This window comes from Chanodichthys erythropterus, chromosome 2 (genome assembly GCF_024489055.1).
Source record: "Chanodichthys erythropterus isolate Z2021 chromosome 2, ASM2448905v1, whole genome shotgun sequence".
NCBI lineage: Eukaryota > Metazoa > Chordata > Actinopteri > Cypriniformes > Xenocyprididae > Chanodichthys > Chanodichthys erythropterus.
Window position 1 is genome coordinate 16456034 of NC_090222.1, and position 26324 is coordinate 16482357.

Sequence of the window (26324 nt, forward strand, 5' to 3'; positions counted from 1 at the left end):
TATGACTTACATACAGGCCTATGAACATATTTAGATGTAATCGAAATAGACAACACCACTATAGTCCATATACTGCAAAGGTATATGGACATATACTTTTACCTGCTTTCACTTTAAATTTAAAATGATATTTTTTTACTCATTAAACATTATTGTGTACACAAATCCCTCATTAACAAACAGAAACCCTGGATATTCAACATAATATAATGTCAGAGGTCACTATTTTCCAGAGACACAAAATTAGATTAGTTAACCTTCATCTGACTAAATCTCAGAAATGTAAATAGTCAGACAACATTTAAAAAATGGGTCATTTTTACCCCATATTACCCTAAATTAGTTCAGGTTGAATGATTACTTTACCCAAAAATCAATTTTTTTTCCCTGTTTGTATGTATTTATTTTTAAATTCCCACAAAATCCCTTTAATTATTTAATTTAAATAAAGGACAATTGCTATCCCCAACCCCCCATGTTCAAGACATGGTTATGGTCTTGTGTCTAAGTTGTAATTTGAATACCAAGCAGGAACCCACCGAATCTTTATAAACATGTACCTAAAAAGAAAATTTCCATCTTCTTCAAAGCAGATTTTTTTAAATGTGTAATATTTAAAAATATAGTCATAATAAAAATAATAATATCGTCAAATATAGTTAATAATAATTGTCGAAATTACTAGGTTGTGTGACTGTCAGAAATAAAAATAAATAATAATAATAATCTTTAAAAAAATAAATGTTAGCATAAAGTCATAAAATTTCTTCTTAAAAATTCATATTTTTTTTTGTCCACGTGTGTGTGGAGATGTTAAAAAAATATAGTTTATTAGTTAAATAAACTATAAACCTTTGAAAATATCAAGTTGGATACACTGGTATTCAAGATGCAACTAAATAGGCCAAATTTTACTTGATGGTTACACCACTTTACACTTTATATTCATTAAATCAATATATTTGTAGTGTGTAATTTTGTAATTTTTATACCCATTTTGATCATTTTTCTAATTTATTCATTGGAAACGGCTCGTTGCAGATATTGGAGATATTCTAAATTGATCAGACTGGCATCTATTGTGTCTCGAATTTCTCGTTTGAGGTTTTGTGTTCAGAACCTCCGGGTTCCCGTAGTTTTACAGATGGCGTTGGAGGAGATGCGGATGCTCTAGTTTCTTTTGGTTCGTCCTTGTGTCAGATATCACAAACAGCGAAATTGTGGCTTAGTCACGCGGTGGGAATCGGATATACGACACTGCGGATCGGCATTAGTTTCGCATTTCTTTATATTGGAAAGGATTGATAAATCTTTGTTTTGTGTAAGTTTGATCAATATTGTGCGCTTCATATTCTGGGCCTCTCACGTTTAGCATTACCGATACTACCGAAGACAGCTGCACTCTTTGTTTTCACCAATGTTTTCTGTTATGACGGAATTAACATTGCGGGATATATAGTGTGTGTATTGGGTATCAACGTATATTGTGCTGATTAAAACTGTCGGGTGGGTTGGTTGGTTGGTTGGGCTGAATTCGACGAGGCTCGTGAATGCTAGTTGTTTGCTTTGGCGCAGTTTTGATTCTGAAGCACATAAGTTACTTCGCGATTCAACACATATAGAAAGTACGCGAGGCACTACAGAGGTGTACTTGTCGAAAACAAGTTTGTAATTGCCTCAAGTGTTATTCTGAAAGCGTTTGAAATTAAAGAGGTCATTGTGTACCACGGATTATTTTTGACCAGATGAGAAAGCGGAAGCATTGTACAGAGACTTTTGTGTGTGTGTGTGTGTGTGTGTAAATGCGCCCTCAGTCGTGTATTGGTTACACACAGAAGTGCAACGAACTGGGAAACATGGTTGTGAAGTCGAGTTGTAAAAAGACCTTTCTTTTATTTGAACTGTATTGCAACTGAAAATAGGACTCGTTTACTGTTCCTAGTGGATGGACGCCGTGATATTGGGAATTGACTTTTTTTTCTTCTAATAGAGAGTTTAGGGTTTATAGAAACGAATTTGGAAGGTTTTTTTTCTGTAGATACTTGGGTTGTAAATCCGGTGTGAGGTTTGTGTATGTGTTTCATTGGCAGAAAAAATGGGAAGCTTACTGGAGGGTAAAGCATTTTTAGTCTCATAGTTTGCATTTAAAACAGTAGTTCTCACTATCTTTTACCCCAAGGCCCACCATTGTCCAAAACAATGTAGGCTGATATTTCTTTTAATTTTTTAAATGAAAATTCTGGGCCGAAACCAAAAGTTCTGGATGCACTTGGCTGAAAACCAAAACCAAAAATGCTTTTTAAAGAAAAATTTCTAACATTAAATTAGCTTTTTTTGTATAATTGTATAACTGCTTTTTAATGAAATTCAATCAATTGAATAATACTGAATTTAATAAAATGCAAGCCAATAAAATAAATTAACCACACTTTTATTGGAAGTAACACTAAAATTAGAAAATATATTAATATTAAATGTCAATATATTAGGGCTGTCAAACGATTAATCACGATTAATCGCATACAAAATAAAAGTTTGAGTTTGCCTAATATATGTGGGTGTACTGTGTGTAATTATTATGTATATATAAATACAAACACATCCATGTATATATTTGAGAAATATTTACAAGTATATGTATTTATTTATATTTTTATATAATTTATATTATATATAAATACATTTTTTGTACATAAATAACACATTTCTCTTAAATATATACATTAATTTGTGTGTATTTATATATATATATATATATATATATATATATATATATATATATATATATATATATATATATATATATATATTAATTACAGACATTCCTCACACATATATTATACAAACTCAAACTTTTATTTTGTATGCAATTAATCACGATTAATCATTTGACAGCCTTACAATATATCATTCTTTATTCAGAATGAGATTTAACAGATTTATTTTTTGACCAATTATCCAAATAATGTATAGACCTACAAAGCTATTATTATCAGAGCATGTGAGCAGAGCGTAGCGTGGAGCATATCTTTGAACGAGTACGGCTATATCACACCGTGTTACAGCACAGTAGGGAAAATGCAAACAGAAACAAGTATACTACTACATAGGGCTGGGACAATACAATCGATGCATTGCGATTCATGGATCGTTTCTGATATTTTCCATATGCATACAAGTTTTTAACAGCAGATGGTGCTCTAGTCTTGTTAACCGCATGCTCAAATGCTCACGAAGAAGACTGCTCGTGCATTCGGCTGAGTCTGACAATGTATATGCACCTTGGAATGTTTTTATGATGTGAGATTAATGTAAACAGCCCACTGCAGAAACCCTTGTAATTTGCTTCAAACTTTTTTAACTTTATGACTGATTGTTTTATAGATGGTTCAAGTAGTGTGTGTAAGGTATTGGAAGGAAGAGGCTGATTGTACAGCACGCAGTGCCACATGCTGTTAAAAACTAAGCTCAGAATCGATTCGAGAGACAATCACGATACATGTGGAAAATATCAGAATCAATCCAGAATCATTTCTCGATTTGCAATGCATCGACGTATTGTACCAGCCCTACTACTACATACAAATTTCATGTCGCCGTGTTATTTGAGCAGATTTTGCTTTTCAGATCAGCAGTACATGACTGAAGCGTTTGCATTGGCCGTGAGCAATTCATATTTTGGGCTGATTTTTTTTTTTTCTTTCGGCCAAAAACCAAAATTTTGGTGCATTCTTATTTGAGTCAACCTTTTTATTATTGAAAACACTGTAGCTTGTGGTCCTTTGCCGATCATGTTCCCCGCACTCCTTTACTCATTCTTTCCTTTCTCTATCATTCACATTGTTATCTAATAAAGGCAAAGTCTTCTTGCAGCCTCCTTATGTTGGCTGAGGCCTCCTAGTGGGCCTGGGCCCCTTGCTTGAGAACCACTGATTTAAAAGCACTTATCATTCACATTTTGCATACACGTGAAGTGGAATTGTGTGTACGGTGTATTGAACTTGTTTTGTTGTTTGGTTTGATGGCTGTGTAAGTGGCTTTGAGCGTCATGTAAAGTGCCTTGTTATTTTAAATACTTAATAAATTGAAGAAATCTATCATCTGCTGTTGATAGGTTTCTGTTGGTGATTGTGGATATAATTAAATGGAAGCTAACAGGACAAAGTTTAGTTAATTAGCCGTAATATGTGTCTTTCATCTGTATGGATGCTAGAAGTGATATTTGTAATTTTTTGATACTTGTATAAACTGTTTCAACTCTTGAAAGAACAGTCAGCTGTATTTGAGAATGGAGTTTATATTGCCTGTACATTTGCATGTAGAAGCTGAAAGAATGATGTTAAAGGTTGGAAAACTAGTCTTTCCTGTTAATCCAAAGTATGTTATCTTGTTTTTCTGGATCAGAACACTTTACTACTTGCTTCAGACTGGCTGTTATTGTTGTTAGCTATATGTATTGGCTGTGAGAGGTTTGTTTCTCCTAATTTTGCTGTGCAGCCTCGGTTTGAAAATGATACTTGGGATTTCTTTTGAATATTGTTATATGGAGGCAATGGTTGTGTCAGCGATAACGCTATTATATGTGCCCCTTTTGTCTGCAGGTGCTGTTGTGTGTGCTCCATCATGGCTGTGGTCATCCGATTACAGGGACTCAGAATCACAGCTGGTTCTGAGGACATTCGCAATTTCTTCACTGGGCTCAGAATCCCTGATGGTGGGGTTCATATAATTGGTGGGGAGCTTGAGGAAGCTTTTATAATATTTGCATCTGATGAAGATGCGAGACGAGCGATGACACGTTCGGGGGGCTGCATTAAGGGCTCTCCCGTCAACTTGCTCCTGAGTAGCAAGTCAGAAATGCAGAGTGTTCTGGAGGAAAGCACTAGAAGGTCTGAGTTAAAAGGCAGGGGAATATACAAGGAGGGTGTCAAAAGACCTTCTGCGGAACGAGGTCCTCTGCCATTCAATAAAGACCCAAGAGCAGACGTACGAAGGCCGGATCTTCAAGAGATGAGGAACAGGCCCTCTCCATCTTCATTCAATGAGATACGACACCAGAGAGAAGCGGAAGTGCCAGAGAGAGCTGATCTTTATTTGAAGTTGACAGGGATGCCATTCTCTGCAACAAAGGAAGATGTCTATACCTTTTTCAGTGGGATAAAGGTTGAAGATGTTTTGTTTTTGAGAAACCCCAGAGGAACGTTCAATGGACAAAGTATTGTGCGCTTGGCTACCAAAGAGGATGTGATCGAAGGTCTGAAAAGGGATCGACAATACATGGGGGTGCGGTATATACAACTATCAAGATGCTCCGAGGAGCAGTGGCTGGCAGAAGGAGGTGTCGTACCGGACACTCGGAAAAGACCGTCCTTGGAGCGAGTGAGATCTCGATCTCCCATTTCCTACAGGTCAAGATCACGCTCGCCCCCTCACGAAGAATACTGCGTCATGTTTGAGAACTTGCCTCATGCGGTTGAAAAGAGAGATTTGAGGATGTTTCTTCATCCGGTTACTTTGAAGGATGACCAGATTATTATCTTTGCCCAAAAAAAGGATGATAAGACCAAATCGGCTGTTGTGGTGTTTAGAAATCTCACAGACTATTGTGCTGGCTTGGCTCATAATAAGGAATTGTTGCTGCATAAGGTAGTGTACGTGTCACCCATCTCCAAGGAGAAAATGGTCACCTTGTTGGAATCGTCCGTTGACGAGAGAGATGATGGAAAAGGGTCGAGACGATCGGCTGAAGTGCCCCAGTCTCAACGAAACACTCCTGACTCTCAGTTGAGGTGTGTCTACGTACGCAATCTCCCATTTGATGTTCGTAAGGTGGAGATCATGGACTTCTTTCATGGATTTCCACTTTCAGAGGATAGGGTGGTCTTATTGCATGACGATAGAGGAGCTGGGCTCGGTGAGGCTTTGGTGATCTTCCAGTCTGAGAAGGAAGCCATGACGGCACAGTCCCTGAACGGACAGAGGTTTCTTGGATCCGAGGTCATGCTTAAGTGCATAACGATGGCCCAGATGCAGAATTTTGGTGTGAATGAGCAGATGACGGTTAGCCCACCAGAAAGGAACGAAATTTTGAATGACGGTCCTCGTTTTTCAAACGTCCAGATGCCTCAAGATGATTGTGAGATGCAGCCTAATTTGCGCCAGGATTTTGGAGGTCGTGATCACTTTGAGCCTAATTTTGGCCGCAATAATGCATTTGGGCCTGGACTGGATGGCATCGGACGTCAACGTTACGGATCACCTGACCAACAACTTGATGGTCCGACCGGTGTTAAATTGCTCAATCTACCCTCTCAGATACGGATTGATGAGATTTATGATTTCTTCTACGGATACAGATTGATTCCAGGATCTGCCTCATTGCAGTATGATAGAAATGGAGCTCCCAGACGTGCTGCAACGGTAGTGTTCGAAACCTACAGAGAGGCACTCACTGCTCTTCAAGAATTAAACGGAAGACCAATTGGCACCAGGAAGATTCAGATTGTGTTCGATTAGATATGCTTTGGACTACAGTATTGATGAAACTTGTTTTTATTTTTATTTTTTTAAGTTGTATATGCATTTTCAGTGATTTGACAAGTGCAGACATGTTTTTTTCATTTTTTCTTGAAGTACTGCTTTAATTTAGATTAATTTCTTGACTATTTGACAATGATGCATTTGTGTGCATGTCAGTGACAGTATCTATACTCAGTATTATTTGTGCTGTCAGATATTTCCCTCTCAGAGTAATGACTTTTCTAATCTAATTAAATTTCGCTGTACAGATGTCAGTAATATTTTTTTTTCAGATAAAAGCAGATAAAATAATCTTAACATTGTGAGATTGTGAAGTTCCTACTGCCCCAGATAAATTGTTATTTCATGTTTAATGCTATTAAAGACAAGCTTGTTCATCTGATTTCTTTCTAAGTGTTTTTTTTCTTCTCTTCTTCTTCTTCTTCTTCTTCTTTTTCTTGCTGTGGTTCACAGTGGGTTTCTTATGCCAGGTTGGTATGGTTTCATTTGCAATCCAGTAATAATATGCATTTTATGCAACCCAGCCGCTGGAGGGCTACCTTTCTGCAGACTTCTTAAACCTGCTCCAACACACCTGCCGGTTATTTTCAAGTAATCATGAACACATGGACTGCATCTGAAATTGCATACTCCAAGCATGCACCTATTGTGAATAAGTAATTTTTTAGACTGCTAAAAAAGTACATTCTTATGAATGTAATCCTCACTGTCACCAACCAGCATTACTTTCCTGCCATTCACAGATCCTCTCCATTGGCTTCATGGGATATACATACATCCATATGTGCACTTCAGAATCTCACTATAAGCAGTAGGTCATCCAAGTGCTTTTTGCCAACTCTTATGAGCACTAAATTCAGACATACTACTCTTGTCACATACTGCTTTTGCCTACTATGTAGTTGAGAAGTATGCAATTTTGGATGCAGACCTGGATAAGCTGGTTCAGGCATGTTAAATTAGGGTTGGAGCTAAACTCTGCAGGATGGTAGCCTTCCTTGAGCAGGGTTGGCTACAACTAAACTACTTTCTTTTCATTTTTTAACACAAGCATAGCCATTTTTACTTTTAAATGTGCAAGGTTTCCGGTGCCAGCTGCTTCCAGTTATTTTAGCTGTACAAAATGAGTCCATTATGCTGCTTAATACAGAAAACTGGTATTTGCAATCATATTTTAACTTCTAAACACACTGCAGTGCAAATAGTTTTTGTCTGTGGCACTTTTTTTTTTTAATCTATAGTGGCTAATGAATCAGAAGTCTCACAGATTCACAGGAAACAGTTTAATTCTGTGTTGATGGATAGTGGATAACTGGTGGATAGTGACATCTAGTTCCATCTGAATCAAACTAATTTATAAAGCCTTATTTTATGGCAACAGCTAAACCATATATTCATAATGTTTGCTTTTCCATGTTTCGGGGGTTTTCTCATAACAGTTAATGAGATGAAGTAAATTTAAGCAACACATTTTTAGAAAAAAGAGGATTTGCATTTGAGTTTTATGTATTTTTTTTAATGAACACTAATATTCTGCTTTTTGCCTGTAGCCTATAAAATGTTTTTGCCATACTGATCACATTATTACTGCGACTGTAATGTGAAATAATTAAAAATGCACATAACAAATAACTAGGTTTCTGTAGGCCTACATTACATGCAGCATTAAGCAACTGAATCAAGATTTAATTATTTATATGTAGCATAATAATATGTAGATTGTATACATTACATGTAGTTGATGCTAATTCTGTTTTCCCACAGCATGCTGTTCACAAACAATAGCCTATAGATGGTCAAACTGTTTATCAGCATTCAGGCCTTTTTTGTTTTGCTTCACAGACTGTAGCTCATTGTCATGAGACCGTTTTTCCAGTTAATTCAAACCGCAGTTAACAGCAATACGTCAAATACATTCTTGCCCACGACTTTTCAGACTCATAATCCACTGAAAATAAGAGGCCACTAGAGGGAACTGCAGTACAGCGGATCCAGGAAAAAAAAACTGCCTTGGTTTTACTTTTAGAAGGAACTTAAGAAGAAGGTAATACTAATTCTGTATATGGTTAGAACTAAAATTGTCATTTTATTGAAGTAACTGAGTTTGGGATACCATTGTGAAAAGGGTGCAAAAATCATCTCATACACTATAAACAATTGCCATATTGTCATGAGTAGGATGCAACCAAAAATTATAGGAGTTCAACAGATTTAATAATAATTTCACGCAAAGAATGTGTTAGTATTTTGTAGCAATGTGATTTACTATCAGAAGAGTTGCAGGAAACAAGCTCTAACAAGCAGCAGGTTTGTTGGTAATTGAGGTCATGATATTGGGTCAGAATGGCCAGCGCAAAGGTTTTGTGTAGTCAAGTAAACCTAAAGCAAAGGTCTGGATGAGAAGTTGTTGCACAGGTGAAAAGGGGAAACAATAAGCCTTTGTTTCTCAAAAACTAATTGGAAAAGTTTGTTCAGCAGGTGTTAAGTGCCTTGAACAACAGACCATGGAGCCTGTGTCTTTTGCCTCTCACCAGAGTTCATAAGTTCACCAGGTAAACAATCAGGTGCTAGTTAAACGAAGAACTTGGCTTCAGGATAGTTTACCTGCCTGAATGCTTCTATGTATAAACCTTAAAACCAAATCGTGAATTAATTTATCCCTGAATCAGTGTGTAGATCATTTTTATGCATATCATTAATCATAGGGCCGACCTGTTCTAGGTGGTGGGAAATGTATTTCAAATAAACCAAACTTTTTTTTCCCTTTTTTTTTTTCTTTTTTGCAAAAATTTGCTGACAGTCAAAGATGCGGATAAGCACAATAAATATCTGTTTTGTTGTCTTTTCTTTTCTGTATGTGATGTTGGGTGAGTTCATCCAGAGTGATAATGAACGGACAGATGAAGAGTCACGAGCTCAGGCGGAATGAATGTGTTTGGAAATGACGGAGACAGACGGCGCGGTGACTGAAGCTGGACGCTTTGTCAGTGAGAACATGTAAGTTGGCGATATTATATTTACTCGTTTATTTTAGACTGATTGTGCTGTGACATTCTTCTACATTTTTGTCTGTCGTGAAGATGTTATGAGGAAAAAAAACTAGATTATCAAGGGAAAAGTTCGCAGTCATGGTGGCTAGCAGCTAGCAGCACGGTTGATGCCGATTGAGTCAGATGATAAAGTTTGTGCCACCTTTTTTTTTTTTTTTTTTTTTTTTTTTAATTTTTGTTTTACATGTATGTCGGTTTTATTTTACTATGGTATGCCCTGTTCTAGTTTTTACAGTTCAGCAGGACATTTACATGGTTTTCAAAGAGTATTTTTTCCTGACTCATGCGTCGTGATGAAATATTAAAAGTGAATAAAAGATTAAAGGTGTGGATTTGCGATTGGGTTGCTTATCTACCAATATTTCATCTATCATCATAACTTTTCCAGAGGTTTTTATATTTGCATTACGAAAAATGGAGCTGAATGCATCCCCTTGCTCTAGATTGGTGACCATCTGCCTCAGTTAAAATGCAGTGGAAAGTTTATTTGTCTGATGTTAGTGTGAACCTTTTTACAGTCTATGGTGTGAACCAGGATAATATTCTACAGCATCTTGTTTAACTGTGATAACAGCGGCCCAGAAAACACCTGTTGCTGAGCTATAAATAACCAATATTTATTTGAACTAAAATATGCCCTTTATGGGCATTTTGAATAATGCATGTTAATAAACAATAAATTCATGTAATCCAAATAACACGTTAACAGATCTAATTGACTTCAAAAGGGCATGAAAAGGATATTCTGATATAAGGTCATCATCGCAACCTATTTATGAGCTTATTTTTTCCGGTTTTACTCAGACTTGATCATTAACAGTAGGGGCAGGGGGCTTTGTGGGAAGAAAACTGACATCTAAGTACTTGAGTAAACATTCATAAACCTATTACTATAATTTAATGACTTTAAGTCAGAATAATTAGAAAAGAAAATGTGTGGAGGATTCTATAGTTGATCTAGTCCATCCATGTGTAGTCAGAAATTGCCCAGGTTTTACCTGTCAACTAAAATTGATGAAAATGCAAATGAAAACACATGCATTTATTACTTGATGAATGATGGTCACACATTAATATGCTGAAATGTGTGTCCTTAAGCAGAAAAATGGACGTGTCAAAGAGGATCATCAGAAATCTGGAACCAGCAAGACCACTGCGCCGTATTAACATGAATCAAGGTACAAAATGTGATTGTTCACACTAAGTTTGATTCTTAAAAATGCAAAACACTGTGTTTCAGTTAATGCCAATTTAGATTTCTTATGTTTTTCTGTGTGTGTGTGTGTTTGTATGTATGCTTCTTTGGATATCTCATTTACAGTGCCTCAAAGCTATGCTGAGATTAAGCCAGTAGAAAAGCCAGTAAGACCAATTTTATTGTCCTAAGATTATATTGTCATGTTTTGGAATTTAATTGCAGCGGCTGGCCTCTTTTTTTTTTTTTCCCTTATCGAGATTCTCTTAGAGAGTGTCTTTTTCTGTCTGGTAACTGTTTTTTTTTTTTTCTGTTGACAGGAAAACATCATTAAAGTGGAGCATTTTTATGAAATCCTGCATCTTCAAAGCACCAGCACCCAACCAAAGAAGAAAGGCATGTGTCCACCCCAATACACTCTTCAAAATAAAGATGGCCTATTTGGCATTTATGGTTCAGTGAAGAAATTGAACATTCATGGAGACTTTCAATTGTACAGCTTTTTAAAAGATGCCAGTGTTTAATATGGCATGCGTTTGGCCAATCAATGTACACTTACGTCACTGGTAGTTCCTATTGTTCTGGGTTAAACCCTACTCTGAAGTAGGCGCTAGCTAATTTATAAAAGGCATTCTTCAGAGCTCCAGACTAACATTTCACCACACTTAACCCTGTCTTTCTTAACACTGCTTTTAACCCCATGTAAAGAAATGTTTCACACTTGTAATTTAGAAGCAGGGTTGGCACTAGGGCTACACGATTTATCGCATGATACTAAAAATGACCTTGAACTTGAATGCATTTATTGCAGAAATGCGATTCTTAGTGCGATTTTTAATATAACCCAGGATTCCATTTATCTGTGGTTTAGAATGACCCACGGTTAACTATTTCAAGCGTGAAAAGCCTTTAAGTTCTACAGATGGTGGCACTAGCAACTGATTTGGTAGCACTTCTGTAGTGTCATACAGAACTGACTGCCAGCTTCAAGGATTATAAAAGGAGCGCTCCTTTTACCAAAAAAACAGGGAAGAAAAAGGGTTTGAGTTCGACTTTTCCTACTTCCTCCTACTTTAATAACGATTTCATAATGTCAGCATTCAACTATTTCTGCCACAGTACCATGGTTACAGTTAGTGTTACTACATTAAATCCATGGTGAATGTTGGTGATTTGTGGACTGAAAAGCCTTATGTAACTTGTTCTAATTCCCACGTCAGTGCTGTTTAATCTGGTATGGTTTATAACAGAATTGTGCGCCGAATTTGAATGCATCTCAGTAGATCTCGCAGTGGTGTTATTAATTCTGAAACTTCAACTGAAACTCAAAGTATAGTATAGTAAGGGTGTCACGTGATCAAAGAATGGCTCGCAAGTACCTGTTCTGAGCTTGCGCTGTGTTGTCTATAGCACGGTTTTGTTCTGCTTTCATTTCGTTTACTATTTGATGTTACTCAAATGCAACGGAAATGGCAGATGTTATCAGTTGGACAACATGGTGGTCGCAGCAGTGCGACTTCTAACAAAATTTTGTTGCACAGGCAGGAATAAAGGTTACATTATGTGATGATTTGGTCTCAGTCTAGAGCCCTGTTTCTATAACTAAAATCGCTCCCAGTTACTGCTGGGCGAACACACCAAAAAGCGGGTAATTGCACAAATAGTAATAGGAACTATGAAATTGGTTCTCTGGTGTGAAAGCCTTTGGGAACCTAGAAGTGTATAAAATCCAGTGCTTCCCACACATAGACTTTACTTGGGCGGGCCGCCCACTTATAATAACGGCCGCCCAAGTATATTTGGAGACACATTTTTGCTTTTATTATGTTTATCCTCTTATACTTTTATATCCGCGCAAGATAATGAAACCATCCGCGATCCAATAGCTAGTCGTTTCGTACCTGCTAGTTATGTGTGCGTCAGAACTGTTTACTCCCGCTGACATTCCCACGGGCGCTGCATTTTGCAAAGTCACAAGGTAGCGCTGTTGCGTGTTTTACAATCTGGCGCAACAGTGCTTCAGACTCTATGTTCAGACTGCTTCAAAGTGTTTCTCAAGCAGTGAAAAGCGCAGAATTATGCCAAGCGATTGCTAATGAACTCAAGTTGATTATTTATTACAATGTCTACTTCATGGCCTTTATATAATGTTTTAGACGATTATAAGAATCTGAAGGATCAGCCTGTAATAGTACAGACATTTCAAAATAAGAGTCCCGGTGTATTTCAGGGTTGTTTATAATTAAAAGTCAAAGTAATTAAGTTTTTTTTTTTTCTTTTTTCTTTTGGGCATTGTGGGAAGCACTGAAATCCATAAAAGTATTAGGAAGATTACTATACCTGCAATTAGAAGGAAAACAATGGGATGATAATATAGTACTTGTAATACTCATAATACTTTTTTTTTTTTTTTTTTTACTGTAGTTGAAAGAATTTGCTACACTCGGGACTTCCTCCTCAAGATGGCAAGTTGTCCAATGGCTAAGAAGAAACCTGAGTTTTTACCAGAACATCCGATCGTTTTGGAGAATGGCGTGAGTTATCCTTTTTGATTTTATTTATTTATTTATTTTTTGAGGCACTTGTACGTCAGAAGATGGTTCTATAGCTGTGTGATAATGAAAATGCATTGCACAACTTCCAGTTATCACATTTTCACCCAATCTAGAGAACCAATGACGTGCACAGAAACTTCATCACCAACCACAACAACAACAACAACAATGGCGAGGACATGTAAGTGCCTTTATCAAACTAATATCTTAACCAATGCAAGAGTTTGAGTTAAAATTTAGTATGTTGTATGTTACACATTAACGGTTTCATTTATGGGATGATTAACAGTTTATCTATTTACATTTCTTTTCATAGGGCTGTCTAATATGGAATTTCGTCTTTTTTTTTTTTTTTTTACAATGGTCTAAAACTGCACTGCATGGAAACCAGATTGGAAAGTGTTAAAAATATATTTTTTATTTTCATCACAAGTTAATTTAATAACTTTCATTGTTATAAAACATAAAAAAAAAAAAAAAAAAAAACTTTTCACTTAAGCTTTAGAATAAAAACTGAGGTCTTGTAAAGAAAAAAAAAATGCTCTCATTGAATTCTGAACACATAATGTGTATTCTATGTAGGTGTTGCAATGCTTGTTCCTAACCAGTCCACAGTACAGAGTGTTAATGATACTAACAGATGCCTTTTGATCCTTGCAAAAGATTCCACTCACTGTTTTTCCTTTCTTGACCATACCCTTTCATTTTACTATATTACCTTTCATTTTACCTTGTGATGTCGAACTCAGGCTTGTGATCCTTGCCTAATGTAGGTTGTGTTACTACACTACACTAAAACGGATGTTCTAGTTTCATGATCTGCTGTGTTAAAATTTAATTATTGTGGATATTTAGACTTGAAGTGTTTAAGATTGAAGTGAAGTGCACCTTAAATTATAGACTGACTTCTGGCAAATTCATACGTCTGAGTTGGTCATTAGCGAATCGGATTGGGAATGTTTTCACTTTTTGCCTAACTGTATTAACACTGAACATTATAGAGAGAATGAGGCTGACAAGCAAAACAGAAAAGCCACTGTCTTTAGACAATTATTGAGCCTGTGGATGGGTAATAAGCTTTTTTTAAAGGTACAGTAAGTTATTTTCACTTTCTTGCAAGTGTAGCACTTGAAAATAGATCTGTTTTGTTTACATATGCCTGTGTTTGAAATGTGTTTTAATTAATTGCTGTGAAGTGGATTGGAGCACAGAATAAGTGTTTGTTACAGTACTGCAGCCCTTTCACTATTATAATATTGTCTTATTAGAGGTTACTAGAAAAATGGTAAAATAATCAACCACTCTGGATCTTATGCAAGGATTTTTTTTCCCCCATGATTTGCACATCTGGGCAGAGGCAATATTTGCTTTTTGTGTCACACTGTAATCTGTGAACTCATTGTCTTAACTTGAAATTGGATTTATTCCACTAAATTCATTACACTCAGTAAAAGAACATTTGTTTTACTTGCTGCTCTACTCAATTGTTTTATTGTTTTTCTTACATTATACACACACAAATGTTATTGCATTGATATATCAAACAAAAAGTATACAGGTGCTGGTCATATAATTAGAATATCAAGAAGTTGATTTATTTCACTAATTCCGATCAAGAAGTGAAACTTGTATATTATATTCATTCATTACACACAGACTGATATATTTCAAATGTTTATTTCTTTTAATTTTGATGATTATAACTGACAACTAAGGAAAATCCCAAATTCAGTATCTCAGAAAACTATAATAATGTGAAAAGGTTCAATATTGAAGACACCTGGTGCCACACTCTAATAAGCTAATTAACTCAAAACACCTGCAAAGGCCTTTAAATGGTCTCTCAGTCTAGTTCTGTAGGCTACACAATCATGGGGAAGACTGCTGACTTGAGAGTTGTCCAAAAGACGACCATTGACACCTTGCACAAGGAGGGCAAGACGCAAAAGGTCATTGCAAAAGAGACTGGCTGTTCACAGAGCTCTGTGTCCAAGCACATTAATAGAGAGGCGAAGGGAAGGAAAAGATGGGGTAGAAAAAAGTGTACAAGCAATAGGGATAACCGCACCCTGGAGAGGATTGTGAAACAAAACCCATTCAAAAATGTGGGGGAGATTCACAAAGAGTGGACTGCAGCTGGAGTCAGTGCTTCAAGAACCACTACGCACAGACGTATGCAAGACATGGGTTTCAGCTGTCGCATTCCTTGTGTCAAGCCACTCTTGAACAACAGACAGCGTCAGAAGCGTCTCGCCGGGGCTAAAGACAAAAAGGACTGGACTGCTGCTGAGTGGTCCAAAGTTATGTTCTCTGATGAAAGTAAATTTCGCATTTCCTTTGAAAATCAGGGTCCCAGAGTATGGAGGAAGAGAGGAGAGGCACACAATCCACGTTGCTTGAGGTCCAGTGTAAAGTTTCCACAGTTGGTGATGGTTTGGGGTGCCATGTCATCTGCTGGTGTTGGTCTACTGTGTTTTCTGAGGTCCAAGGTCAACGCAGCCATATACCAGGAAGTTTGAGCACTTCATGCTTCCTGCTGCTGACCAACTTTATGGAGATGCAGATTTCATTTTCCAACAGGACTTGGCACCTGCACACAGGACCATGGTATCCCTGTTCTTAATTGGCCAGACTCGCCTGACCTTAACCCCATAGAAAATCTATGGGGCATTGTGAAGAGGAAGATGCGATATGCCAGACCCAACAATGCAGAAGAGCTGAAGGCCACTATCAGAGCAACCTGGGCTCTCATAACACCTGAGCAGTGCCACAGACTGATCGACTCCATGCCACGCCGCTTTGCTGCAGTAATTCAGGCAAAAGGAGCCCCAACTAAGTATTGAGTGCTGTACATGCTCATACTTTTCATGTTCATACTTTTCAGTTGGCCAAAATTTCTAAAAATCCTTTCTTTGTATTGGTCTTGAGTAATATTCTAATTTTCTGAGATACTGAATTTGGGATTTTCCTTAGTTGTCAGTTATAATGATCAAAATTAAAAGAAATAAACATTTGAAATTTATCAGTCTGTGTGTAATGAATGATTATTAATATACAAGTTTCACTTTTTGAATGGAATTTGTGAAATCAACTTTTTGATATTCTAATTATATGACCAGCACCTGTAGTTCAAAATTAAAACATTAATTTAATTCAGATTTAATACAAATTATCAAAAGTTGGTTTAACATATCTAGTTAATATAATGTGATTTCAGGTAAATTAAGCAACTTGAGAGAGTCATCTGAATGATTAAAAAGTAGCCCAATTTTGTATATATTGTGTATGACGTCAGTGGCGTCGGTATCCAGCCTTTTGACGTGAAGCCCCGCCCTCACCCTGATCGTTGCTATGAAGGACTTCTCAACTGCCCAATCCATTGCTTCAGCTAGCCTATCCTGCCGCAGGAGGCGGGGCTTTCGGTGGAAAAAACCACTACTCTCGTGCGGTCACGGTGCTGTCACGTACACCAGCGGCACAGCCGGATGTTTTACAGTAAATGACCAAAACTGTCGGTATTTTATCAAGTGATCTTCCCGGCGAACAGTGAATCAGGAGGCGTTATAAACATCTCACGGTAACGAACACTGAGCTTCATTGAGAGACGCTGTTTTAGGTATGCTGTTTAGTCCATTTTATTGTTCGACATAGTTTATTCTGCATAGATTTAGTTGTTAGACCAGATGTTTTTTTACGTTGAAAACTGATGTTGATGTGTCCTTCACAGGGGAAAGCTGAAAATGCCGCTGGGTGAAGAGAAGAATGGGAGATGCGACAGGTACAGATATGATATTAATTTATTTCCTTGTTCTCTATTAAATTATATGTACATGGGCTTCCGTTTGAGGTCATTCAATTATTATTGTTATTTTTTGTAAAGATTTCACATTCTTTACGCAACTCAAAGCATTGTATAGCGCACTGGATAGATGATATATATGTCATTCGCTGGACACAAATGTTCTTCCATAAGCAAAGGTTCAGTTCAGTTTCATGAGAAGTGGTATAAAACGGAAATGATGTTTCTCACAGCGTCCTTCTCACGACCCCTGGGTTACATAGTAGTACTTACTGTTATTACGTTATGGTGTGTTGTTAAAGTGTTACTTTAAACTGTGTTTTCGTAATACTAGGGACAATATCCAACAGCTATGCTGTTTCATATAACTTGTATTTTCCCTGAATAGGTCAATATATGTGAACAATCCCCATTTAGACTCCATGACAGATGACATCCTTTACCATTTTAACCTGGGAACATCCACTCACGACTTGGCAGCGATGTTTGGAGATGTCAAAGTAAACTTTAATTCACTTCCATTTCACACTAAAACATGACTCCTTCAGAATGATCCGAGTCTAACTCACTTGGTTGTACTTTTTGTCTCAGTTTGTGTGCGTAGGGGGAAGTCCATGGAGGATGAAGTCTTTCACTGAATACATTGCCAAAGAACTGGGGCTTTCAGACCCCAATGCAGAATATCCAAATATATGTGCAGGAACCGATCGCTACGCCATGTATAAAATTGGACCTGTGCTGTCTGTCAGTGTGAGTGAACTCAAACTTATCCACATGTACACTACTGTTCTAAATGTTTGGGGTTTGTAAGATTTCTTTTTTCATTTTTTGAAGAAATCTTTATTTAGCAAGGATGCATTAAATTCACCAGAAGTGATAATAAAGATGCCGTTAGTTCTTTTAAACTTTGTTCATCAAAGAATCTCATAGTTTCTACAAAAATACTAAGCAACAGAATATTTTTCATCTGTGATGATAATAAGAAATATTTCTTGTGCACCAAATCAACATATAAGAATGATTTCTGAATCATTATGTGAAACTATGTTTACATGTACTCATTTTAATGGGAATGAATGTGCACAAGATTATTTTGAATCTGACGGAGAAATCGCATTCAGGCGTTCACATGCTTAAAGGTGCAATATGTAAGAATTTTGCAGTAAAATATCCAAAAACCACTACGCCAGTGTTATATATTTTGATCACTTGAGTACTTACAATATCGTGTGAGGAGTCGCCTGTCAATTACGTCATACCCATCAAGCTACGCCTTTGTTTTGAATAGGCCTGGACAGAAGATCTTACATATTGCACCTTTAATTTTTTCCTGTTGATCAGGTTATTTCAGGTTTACACCATCCTGTTCAATCAGATCATAATTTAATTTAGATTGAGCTCTGGCAGATCAATTGAGGTGTTTACGTCATTGCAAATGAAGTTTGTCTGAATATTAACATTGAATATTCTCTGTGTTCTAGCATGGCATGGGCATCCCATCAATCTCTATAATGTTGCATGAGCTTATCAAGCTCCTTTATCATGCCCGCTGCACTGATGTCACCGTAGTGCGCATTGGAACGTCAGGGGGAATAGGTACACTGCTTTTACCATTGAACTGCTTAATCAAAAAGGGTGTTCCCATGCTTTCAAAATTAGCACTAACCTCTTCCTGGTGTTGTAATCATGACATTTTTGTGAATCATTTCCTGACTCTCAGAGTAGTTATTGAGCTGTTTTTCTGTCTGTCTTTTGTCAGGTTTAAAGCCAGGGACTGTGGTGATTACCAAACAGTCGGTCGATTCTGTGTTTGAGCCTCGCTTTGAGCAGATCATCCTGGGTAAATCAGTGGTCAGGAGCACAGAACTCGATGGGGAACTTGCAGAGGAACTGCTTCAGTGTGGCAAAGAACTTGCAGAGTTTGAGACTGTCATTGGTAACACAATGTGCACCCTTGACTTCTATGAAGGTAGAATTATTTTCAAGTAGACTCTTAAATATAATAGAATGTTATAATACACTGCCTGGCCAAAAAAAAAAAAAGTCGCTGTTTGGATTTAAATAGGAAAATGCTTAAGAGTCTATGATTGGATTATTATTACAGTGATTATTATGTTTCTAGCATGTTATATGTTGCAGCAGTTCTTCTATCCCTAATTGCTGTTCTTAAGCCCTGTTCAGATGGTAATTTTTTCAGTTTCAGTTGTCAGGTTTTTTTTTTTTTTTCCCGGCCAAATTACCTACTGTTTTTTTTTGACAAACGGCAAGGTCATGTGGTAAATTAATTGCCGTCCGAATCCACATCTCTGAGTTTTCAAATGGAGATCAATTCAAAATTCACTGTTTAAATCCTTTTTGACTACCACAGAACACCATACGAGCGTTTCATGCACACTTTAATTACTGAAATGCTGTGAAGTGTTCACAAGAAATATATTTCATCACCGCTCCACCTCAGCGAAAGGATAGGGGTGGGGGGGGGGAAGCATGTTTTCATTTGAAATGGGCCATTACAGGAATAAAATTATTATATACAAATATATATACATTAAAAATATAAACCAAGCAGCTTTATTTCATGTAAATAAGAGGCTGCATTAACTTATTTCCACTAATTTTCATATTTTTTTAAATTTACATTTTGAAAATAAAATAAAATAAAATAAAAAGACAGAAAAACATTTCAACTATAGTGCATCTATCTTTCTGTAACAGGAGATTTAAATAATCACATAATAAATAGCATATTATTTTCCTATTATTAAGTTAAATATGAATTTATTAGTATTATTCCAAGCATAGCCTATATTTTATTTACAGCAGACAATCATGTGACCATGTGAGGATCACTAAGCGCGTTCCTCCACCGTGAATAAATCGCCATCAGAATGCATGTTTTATTACTTAGGAGCCATGCAAATTTATTTTACAGACAATCCACGTGAGCAATAATTACCGTCCGAATAGGGCTTTAAACAACCATGAAGGTAGACACGTCATGGCCAAATTCCAGGATGACCATGTCCAGATTCATCAGGCACAAATTTAAAAAAAAAATGGTTGGGAGTGAGCATAAAGAATCGTTTTCACACATGAATTGGCACCTCTGAGACTTTGGGATGTGCTGGAGTAGACTTTACAGAGTGCTAACCTCTTGTATTGTCTTTGGTCAAGATCTTGACCAAAAATCGATGCCTCTCTTGATGCAAAAAATGTCATGATATTTCCATCAAAAGGTGCATACATTTTTGGTGAAGATCTTGTATTGACAATGCAAGAGGTTAGCACTCTTTAAAGTCTCCTCCAGCACATCCCAAAGACTTTCAATGAATTTAAGGTCTGGACTCAAAGGTGCCAATTCATGTGTGAAAATGATTCTTCATGCTCCATGTCAACCATTCTTTCACAGTTTGAACCTGATGAATCTGGACTTTGTCATCCTGGAATATGGCCATGATGTGTCTTCCTAAAGTACATGTGTAACAAGGTCAGTAGATGTGGGAAGGAGGAGGCGGGAACCGGCAAACATTCAACAAAACTTTAATATAAAATAAACAAAGAACAAAACGAAAGCAATGCCGGCAGACCCTCACGGACGTCTGCCGGCCACACAAACATAATAAAACATAAAATAATATCCAGGCCTGTTCCTCTCTCGTCCTTCACTGATGTCGCTCCTCCTTTTATGCCTCCGGAGCTCTTCTCCGCTCCCTCCTGGACGGCAGCCACCCCACCTCGTCCCAGGAGCACGGCATCCGGGTCTCCGTCCCACCTTTCACTATGCTCCAGCACCACCGCCTCGGGCAGCCTCTCGCGGTCTTCACTCCCGCGCTGCCCGAACTCCGCAGCACCACGATCCCCCTCAGCAGCAAGGGCTCTCCGACAGCATGTCCCTCCTTCCTCCCGGGTTTCGGCACCAATGTAACGAAGTTCGTAAATATGGTAAGAAGGAGGCGGGAACCGGCGAACGTTCAAACAAAGTTTAATTCCAAAATAAACAAAGAACAAAACGAAAGTAATGCCGGCAGACCCTCGTGGACGTCTGCCGGCCACACAAACATAACAAAACATAAAATAAAGTCCAGGCCTGGTCCTCTCTCGTCCTTCACGGTAGTCGCTCCTCCTTTTATGCTCCCGGAGCTCCTCCGTGAGGGACTCAAGGCCGGTGCGCCTCCCAGGTGAAGCTTATTAACGCTCGCACCGTTCCCTCACGGCTCTCGCCCGCCCTGCTCGTCACAACATGTTTATTTAAGAAATGAAAAGCTCCATCATTTAGGGTTAGAAGAACTGTTCCAAAACATATAACATTTTAGAAACATAATAATCACTGCAATAATGATCCAATCATAGACTCTTAAGCATTTGCCTATTTCAATCCAAACAGCGGGCCGGGCAGTGTAAGTTAGCACTGAGGGGTTTGCTGTATTTAAAGGCTCTGTTTTTGTACAGGTCAAGCGCGGCTAGATGGGGCCTTCTGCTCATACACCGAAGAAGATAAACAGAGCTATCTTGCTGAAGCCTATGCCGCTGGGGTTCGTAACATTGAGATGGAGTCATCTGTGTTTGCGGCTATGTGCAAACTGAGCAATCTTCGAGGTATGACGTTTTTAACGCACCATTTCAAGTTAATGAGTAATACTTGCATAAGTTTGTGTAATGGGTGTTTATGCATTTGAAATGGCTGCTAGAGGTTTATGATCCTTTATTGCAGTTAGTCTGTTTGAGCTGACTGATTTTGACCTCTTGTCAGACATGTTGTTGTTTATTGTGGATGGGTTGAGATGTGATAATACAAAGAAACTTTTTTCTGTTTTTTCAGCTGCGGTTGTGTGTGTAACACTGCTGGACAGACAGAAAGGAGACCAGCTGACCAGCTCTCATGACGTCCTGAATAACTACCAGCAGCGACCTCAGGCCCTGGTCGGGCATTACATCAAAAAGAAGCTGAATGCCTCCAAGAAAAGCTAGTTCACTACTAGCCAGAAAACTTTACAAGCATACTTTCAGAGAGCTGAAGGTAGGGAACAGTATAGTGCAGTTTTGATAAGGACAACGATTATATTAATATATGGTAAAAAAAAAAAAAAAGCAGCTCTTAAAAGTTTTTAATTTTTATTAAAAAAACAAAAAAGACCAAAGTAACAAATACCTTAATTTTCTATGGTTTAGCACTGCGGTTACTAACAAGCTCATGCAAATGAATGACTTGAATGTAATACCTTCTTTTACTTGTTTTGAAATGATAATAGGCACATTATCTTCTAGACGGTTTGATTTGTCTTAAATACGGGATATTTATTATTGTTTTAAAAGTTGCCTGTATTAAAACTACTCCTGATGAAGTAGTTGTGTAAAAGGGAAAGATGTTTTAGAAATGAGAGAGAATTAAGCAGTTTAGGCACTAGTTACATTAGAAGGGTCCAAAGAGCATTTTCAAATGACCGTAAACCTCTCTTGCTTATGTTTGTCTCTGTATGGTTGTTACAAACAGTTTGTAAAATTCTACTGTAATGATCACAAACGTCTTAAAGATATGTCTTGCAATATTTAATATTGAGTTTGCAATGTTTAACATGCAAGTGTTATTTTAATTCTGTCACTGAATGTTTTGTTATACAGCATTCTGAGAAAAAAAACACAAAGATCAAGTAATTTCATAAATAAAAGTTGTATGAAGCTAATTTGTCTAAATTCAGTCTCATTAAATAAATGCACAAAAACAATGTAAAGTGTTAACTGTGTGTGTGTTTATAATAAATTATATATATTTTTTACATACAGTATCTCACAAAACTGAGTACACCCATCACATTTCAGCAACTATTTTAGTACATTTTCTCAAGAGACAATACAAAAGAACTGAAACTTGTATATATTTTAGAGTAGTCAATGTGCTGCTTGTATAGCAGTATAGATTTATTGTCTTCTGAAAATAACTTGACATACAGCCATTAACTAAATAGCTGGCAACAAAAGCGAATACACCATTAGTGATAACAGCTGTATGTTGTTTAACCATGCAAAGCCACATGTCCTATTCATCATGTCCTGTCAAGCAGACAAAACATGAACAATAAAAAAAAAAATGTGGATCTTGTATTAGAGCAGTTAAAATTTGATGCTTTGAGTACAATCCTCTCATACTTACCACTGGATGTTCAACATGGCACCTCATGGCAAAGAACTCTCTGAGGATTTGAGAATTAGAATTGTTGCTCTCCACAAAGATGGACTAGGCTATAAGAAGATCGGTAACACCCTGAAACTGAGTTACAGTACAGTGGCCAGGGTCATACAGAGGTTTTCCAAGACGGGTTCCACTCGGAACAGGCCTTGCCAGGGTCAATCAAAGAAGGTGAGACCTTGTGCTGTGCGTCAGGTGCAGAAGCTGGCTTCAAAAAACAAACGCATGAGTGCTGCCAGGATTGCTTTAGAAGTTGCAGAAGCAGAAGGTCAGCTTGTCAGTGCTCAGACCATATGCCGCACACTGCAGCAAGTCGGTTTCCATGGCTGTCGTCCCAGAAAGAAGCCTCTTCTGAAGCTGGCTCACAAGAAAGCCCAAAAAAAGTTTGCTGAAGACAACCTGTCCAAGAACATGAATTACTGATACCATGTCCTGTGGTCTGATGAGACTAAGATAAATTTGTTTGGCTTAGATGGTATCCAGCATGTGTGGCGACACCCTGGTGAGGAGTACTACGAAAATTGTGTCTTGTCTACAGTCAAGCGTGGTGGTAGCATCATAGTCTGGGGCTGTATAAGTGCTGCTGGCACTGGGGAGCTCTGCTTCATTGAGGGAAATTGGATTCATACATGTTCATTGGATTCATTGGATTCCAACATGTACTGAGACATTCTGAAACAGAACATGATGCCATCCCTTCAAAAACTGGGCCGAACGCCAGTTTTCCAACATGATAACGACCCCAAACACAGCCAAGATGGCAACTGCCTTGCTGAGGAAGGTGTAGGTGATGGAGTGGCCAAGTATGTCTCCAGACCTGAACCCTATTGAGCATCTGTGGGGCATCCTCAAGCGGAAGGTGGAGAGGCGCCATGTGTAACATCCAGCAGCTCCGTGATGTCATTATGGAGAAGTGGAAGAGGATCCCATCATCCCAGCAACAACCTGTGCAGCTCTGGTGAATTCCATGCCTAGGAGGATTAAGGCAGTGCTACATAACAATGGTGCTCACACAAAATATTGACACTTTGGACACAGTTTTGACATGTTCACTTATTGTGTACTCACTTTAATTGCCTTTTATTTAAACAATAATGGCTGTATGTTGAGTTATTTTCAGAGGGCAGTAAATCTATACAAGCAGCACATTGACTACTCTAAAGCAGTGGTTCCCAATTACATTCCTGGATGCCCCCCAACACTGCACATTTTGCATGTCTCCTTGATCAAGCACACCTGAATCAGGTCATCAGCTCATTAGCAGAGACTTCAAAAGCAGAAATGGGCATGTCAGACAAAGGAGACATGGAAAATGTGCAGTGTTGGGGGCTACTACTAAAGTAAATGCAGTTTTCATTTCTATAGTATTGTCCCTTGAGAAGGTATACTAAAATGGCTGCTGAAATGTGAGGGGTGTACTCACTTTTGTGAGATACTGTGTGTGTGTGTGTGTGTATATATATATATATATATATATATATATATATATATATATATATACAGGTGCTGGTCATATAATTAGAATATCATGAAAAAGTTAATTTTTTAATTGTAAATTATTTAAAAAAATGAAACTTTCATTTATACTAGATTCCATACATGTAAAGTAAAAGTTTTAATTTGTTGATTAGAGCGTACAGCTAATGAAAGCCCAAAATCCAGTATCTCAAAATATTAGAATATTTACATTTGAGTTTCATTAAATGACCATCCCTACAGTATAAATTCCGGGTATCTCTTGTTCTTTGAAACCACACTAATGGGGAAGACTGCCGACTTGGCAATGGTCCAGGAGACAATCATTGACACCCTCCACAAAGAGAGTAAGTCACAGATGGTCATTACTGAATGTGGTGGCTGTTTACAGAGTGATGTATCAAAGCATATTAAATGCAAAGTTGACTAGAAGGAAGAAATTGGGTAGGCAAAGGTGCACAAGCAACAGGGATGACCACAAGCTTGAGAATACTGTCAAGCAAAGCCGATTCAAACACTTGGGAGAGCTTCACAATGAGTCAATTGAAGCCGGAGTCAGCGCATCAAGAGTCACCACACTCAGACATCTTCAGGAAAAGGACTACCAAGCCACTTCTGAAACAGAAACAACATCAGAAGCATCTTACCTGGGCTAAGGAGAAAAAGAACTGGACAGTGAACAGTGTACGAAAGTCCTCTTTTCAGATAAAAGTAAATTTTGCATTTCAGTTGAAATCATGGTCCCAGAGTCTGAAGGAAGACTGGAGAGGCACATAATCCAAGCTGCTTGAAGTCTAGTGTGAAGTTTCTGAAGTTAGTAATGATTTGGAGGGCCATGACATCTGCTGGTGTTGGTCCATTGTGCTTTATCAAGTGCAAAGTCAATGCAGCCATCTTCCAGGAGATTTTGGAGCACTTTATGCTTCCATCTGCTGACAAGCTTTATGGAGATGCTGATTTCCTTTTCCAGCAGGACTTTAGCACCTGCCCACAGTGCAAAAACCACTTCCAAGTGATTTGCTGACCATAATACTGTGCTTTATTGGCCAGCCAACATGCCTAACCTGAATCGATGGGATATTTTCAAGAGAAAGATGAGAAACAGTCGATCCAACAATATACAGATGATCTGAAGGCTCAATAGTGCCTCAGCAGTGCCACAGGCTGATCACTTCCATGCCACACTTCACTGATGCTGTAATTTGTGCTGGGAGCAAGTCATTTGCTGTAATATGTGCTGCTGACCAAGTATTGAGTGTACAAATGAACATACTTTAAAGAACTTGAACTTTTCTGTTTTGAAAATCCATTTTTTGATTGATCTTAGGAAATATTCTAATATTTTGAGATACTGGATTTTGGACTTTCATGAGCTGTACACTCTAATCATCAAAATTTTAAAAAAAATTTGTTTTACTTTACATGTAGGGAATCTAGAATATATAAAAGTTTCATTTTTAAAAATAATTTACAATAAAAAAAAAAAGAACTTTCTGATGATATTCTAATTATATGACCAGCACCT

The 26324-nt window shown here is 37.6% G+C and overlaps 3 protein-coding genes across 4 annotated transcripts; all 3 read left to right on the forward strand.

Moving 5' to 3' along the window:
- The first annotated feature begins 1184 nt into the window (after nucleotides 1–1184).
- On the forward strand, nucleotides 1185–6971 carry rbm12bb (RNA binding motif protein 12Bb). Its single transcript, XM_067402532.1, has 2 exons — nucleotides 1185–1321; nucleotides 4602–6971. Exon 2 carries the CDS (start codon nucleotides 4624–4626, stop codon nucleotides 6514–6516), a length of 1893 nt encoding a protein of 630 aa, XP_067258633.1. The 5' UTR covers nucleotides 1185–1321; nucleotides 4602–4623; the 3' UTR covers nucleotides 6517–6971.
- Nucleotides 1207–14846, forward strand: gra (granulito). Its single transcript, XM_067402544.1, has 9 exons — nucleotides 1207–1321; nucleotides 6994–9092; nucleotides 9422–9537; nucleotides 10692–10768; nucleotides 10912–10952; nucleotides 11106–11181; nucleotides 13210–13319; nucleotides 13454–13521; nucleotides 13657–14846. The coding sequence occupies exons 3-9, from the start codon at nucleotides 9470–9472 to the stop codon at nucleotides 13664–13666; spliced, it is 450 nt and encodes a 149-aa protein (XP_067258645.1). The 5' UTR covers nucleotides 1207–1321; nucleotides 6994–9092; nucleotides 9422–9469; the 3' UTR covers nucleotides 13667–14846.
- Nucleotides 14847–16781: 1935 nt separating this feature from the next.
- upp1 (uridine phosphorylase 1) lies at nucleotides 16782–22866 on the forward strand. 2 transcript variants are annotated; one of them, XM_067393306.1, is made up of 8 exons: nucleotides 16782–16956; nucleotides 17068–17118; nucleotides 17528–17639; nucleotides 17731–17889; nucleotides 18621–18735; nucleotides 18899–19108; nucleotides 21589–21735; nucleotides 21959–22866. In XM_067393306.1, the coding sequence occupies exons 2-8, from the start codon at nucleotides 17081–17083 to the stop codon at nucleotides 22105–22107; spliced, it is 930 nt and encodes a 309-aa protein (XP_067249407.1). In that variant the 5' UTR covers nucleotides 16782–16956; nucleotides 17068–17080; the 3' UTR covers nucleotides 22108–22866. The 2 variants fall into 2 exon arrangements, with proteins under 2 accessions (XP_067249407.1, XP_067249411.1); XM_067393310.1 differs by having other exon boundaries at nucleotides 16803–16917.
- Nucleotides 22867–26324: the final 3458 nt, after the last annotated feature.

Excerpts from the sequence above, each read along its gene's own strand:
- rbm12bb (XM_067402532.1), top strand. The coding sequence starts at position 4,624 with ATGGCTGTGGTCATCCGATTACAGGGACTCAGAATCACAGCTGGTTCT.
- gra (XM_067402544.1), top strand. The coding sequence starts at position 9,470 with ATGTGTTTGGAAATGACGGAGACAGACGGCGCGGTGACTGAAGCTGGA. Across the intron at positions 10,769-10,911 it reads CCGTATTAACATGAATCAAG|TGCCTCAAAGCTATGCTGAG; the intron begins GTACAAAATGTG and ends TCTCATTTACAG. Across the intron at positions 10,953-11,105 it reads TTAAGCCAGTAGAAAAGCCA|GAAAACATCATTAAAGTGGA; the intron begins GTAAGACCAATT and ends TTCTGTTGACAG.
- upp1 (XM_067393306.1), top strand. The coding sequence starts at position 17,081 with ATGCCGCTGGGTGAAGAGAAGAATGGGAGATGCGACAG. Across the intron at positions 17,119-17,527 it reads AAGAATGGGAGATGCGACAG|GTCAATATATGTGAACAATC; the intron begins GTACAGATATGA and ends TTCCCTGAATAG. Across the intron at positions 21,736-21,958 it reads CAAACTGAGCAATCTTCGAG|CTGCGGTTGTGTGTGTAACA; the intron begins GTATGACGTTTT and ends CTGTTTTTTCAG.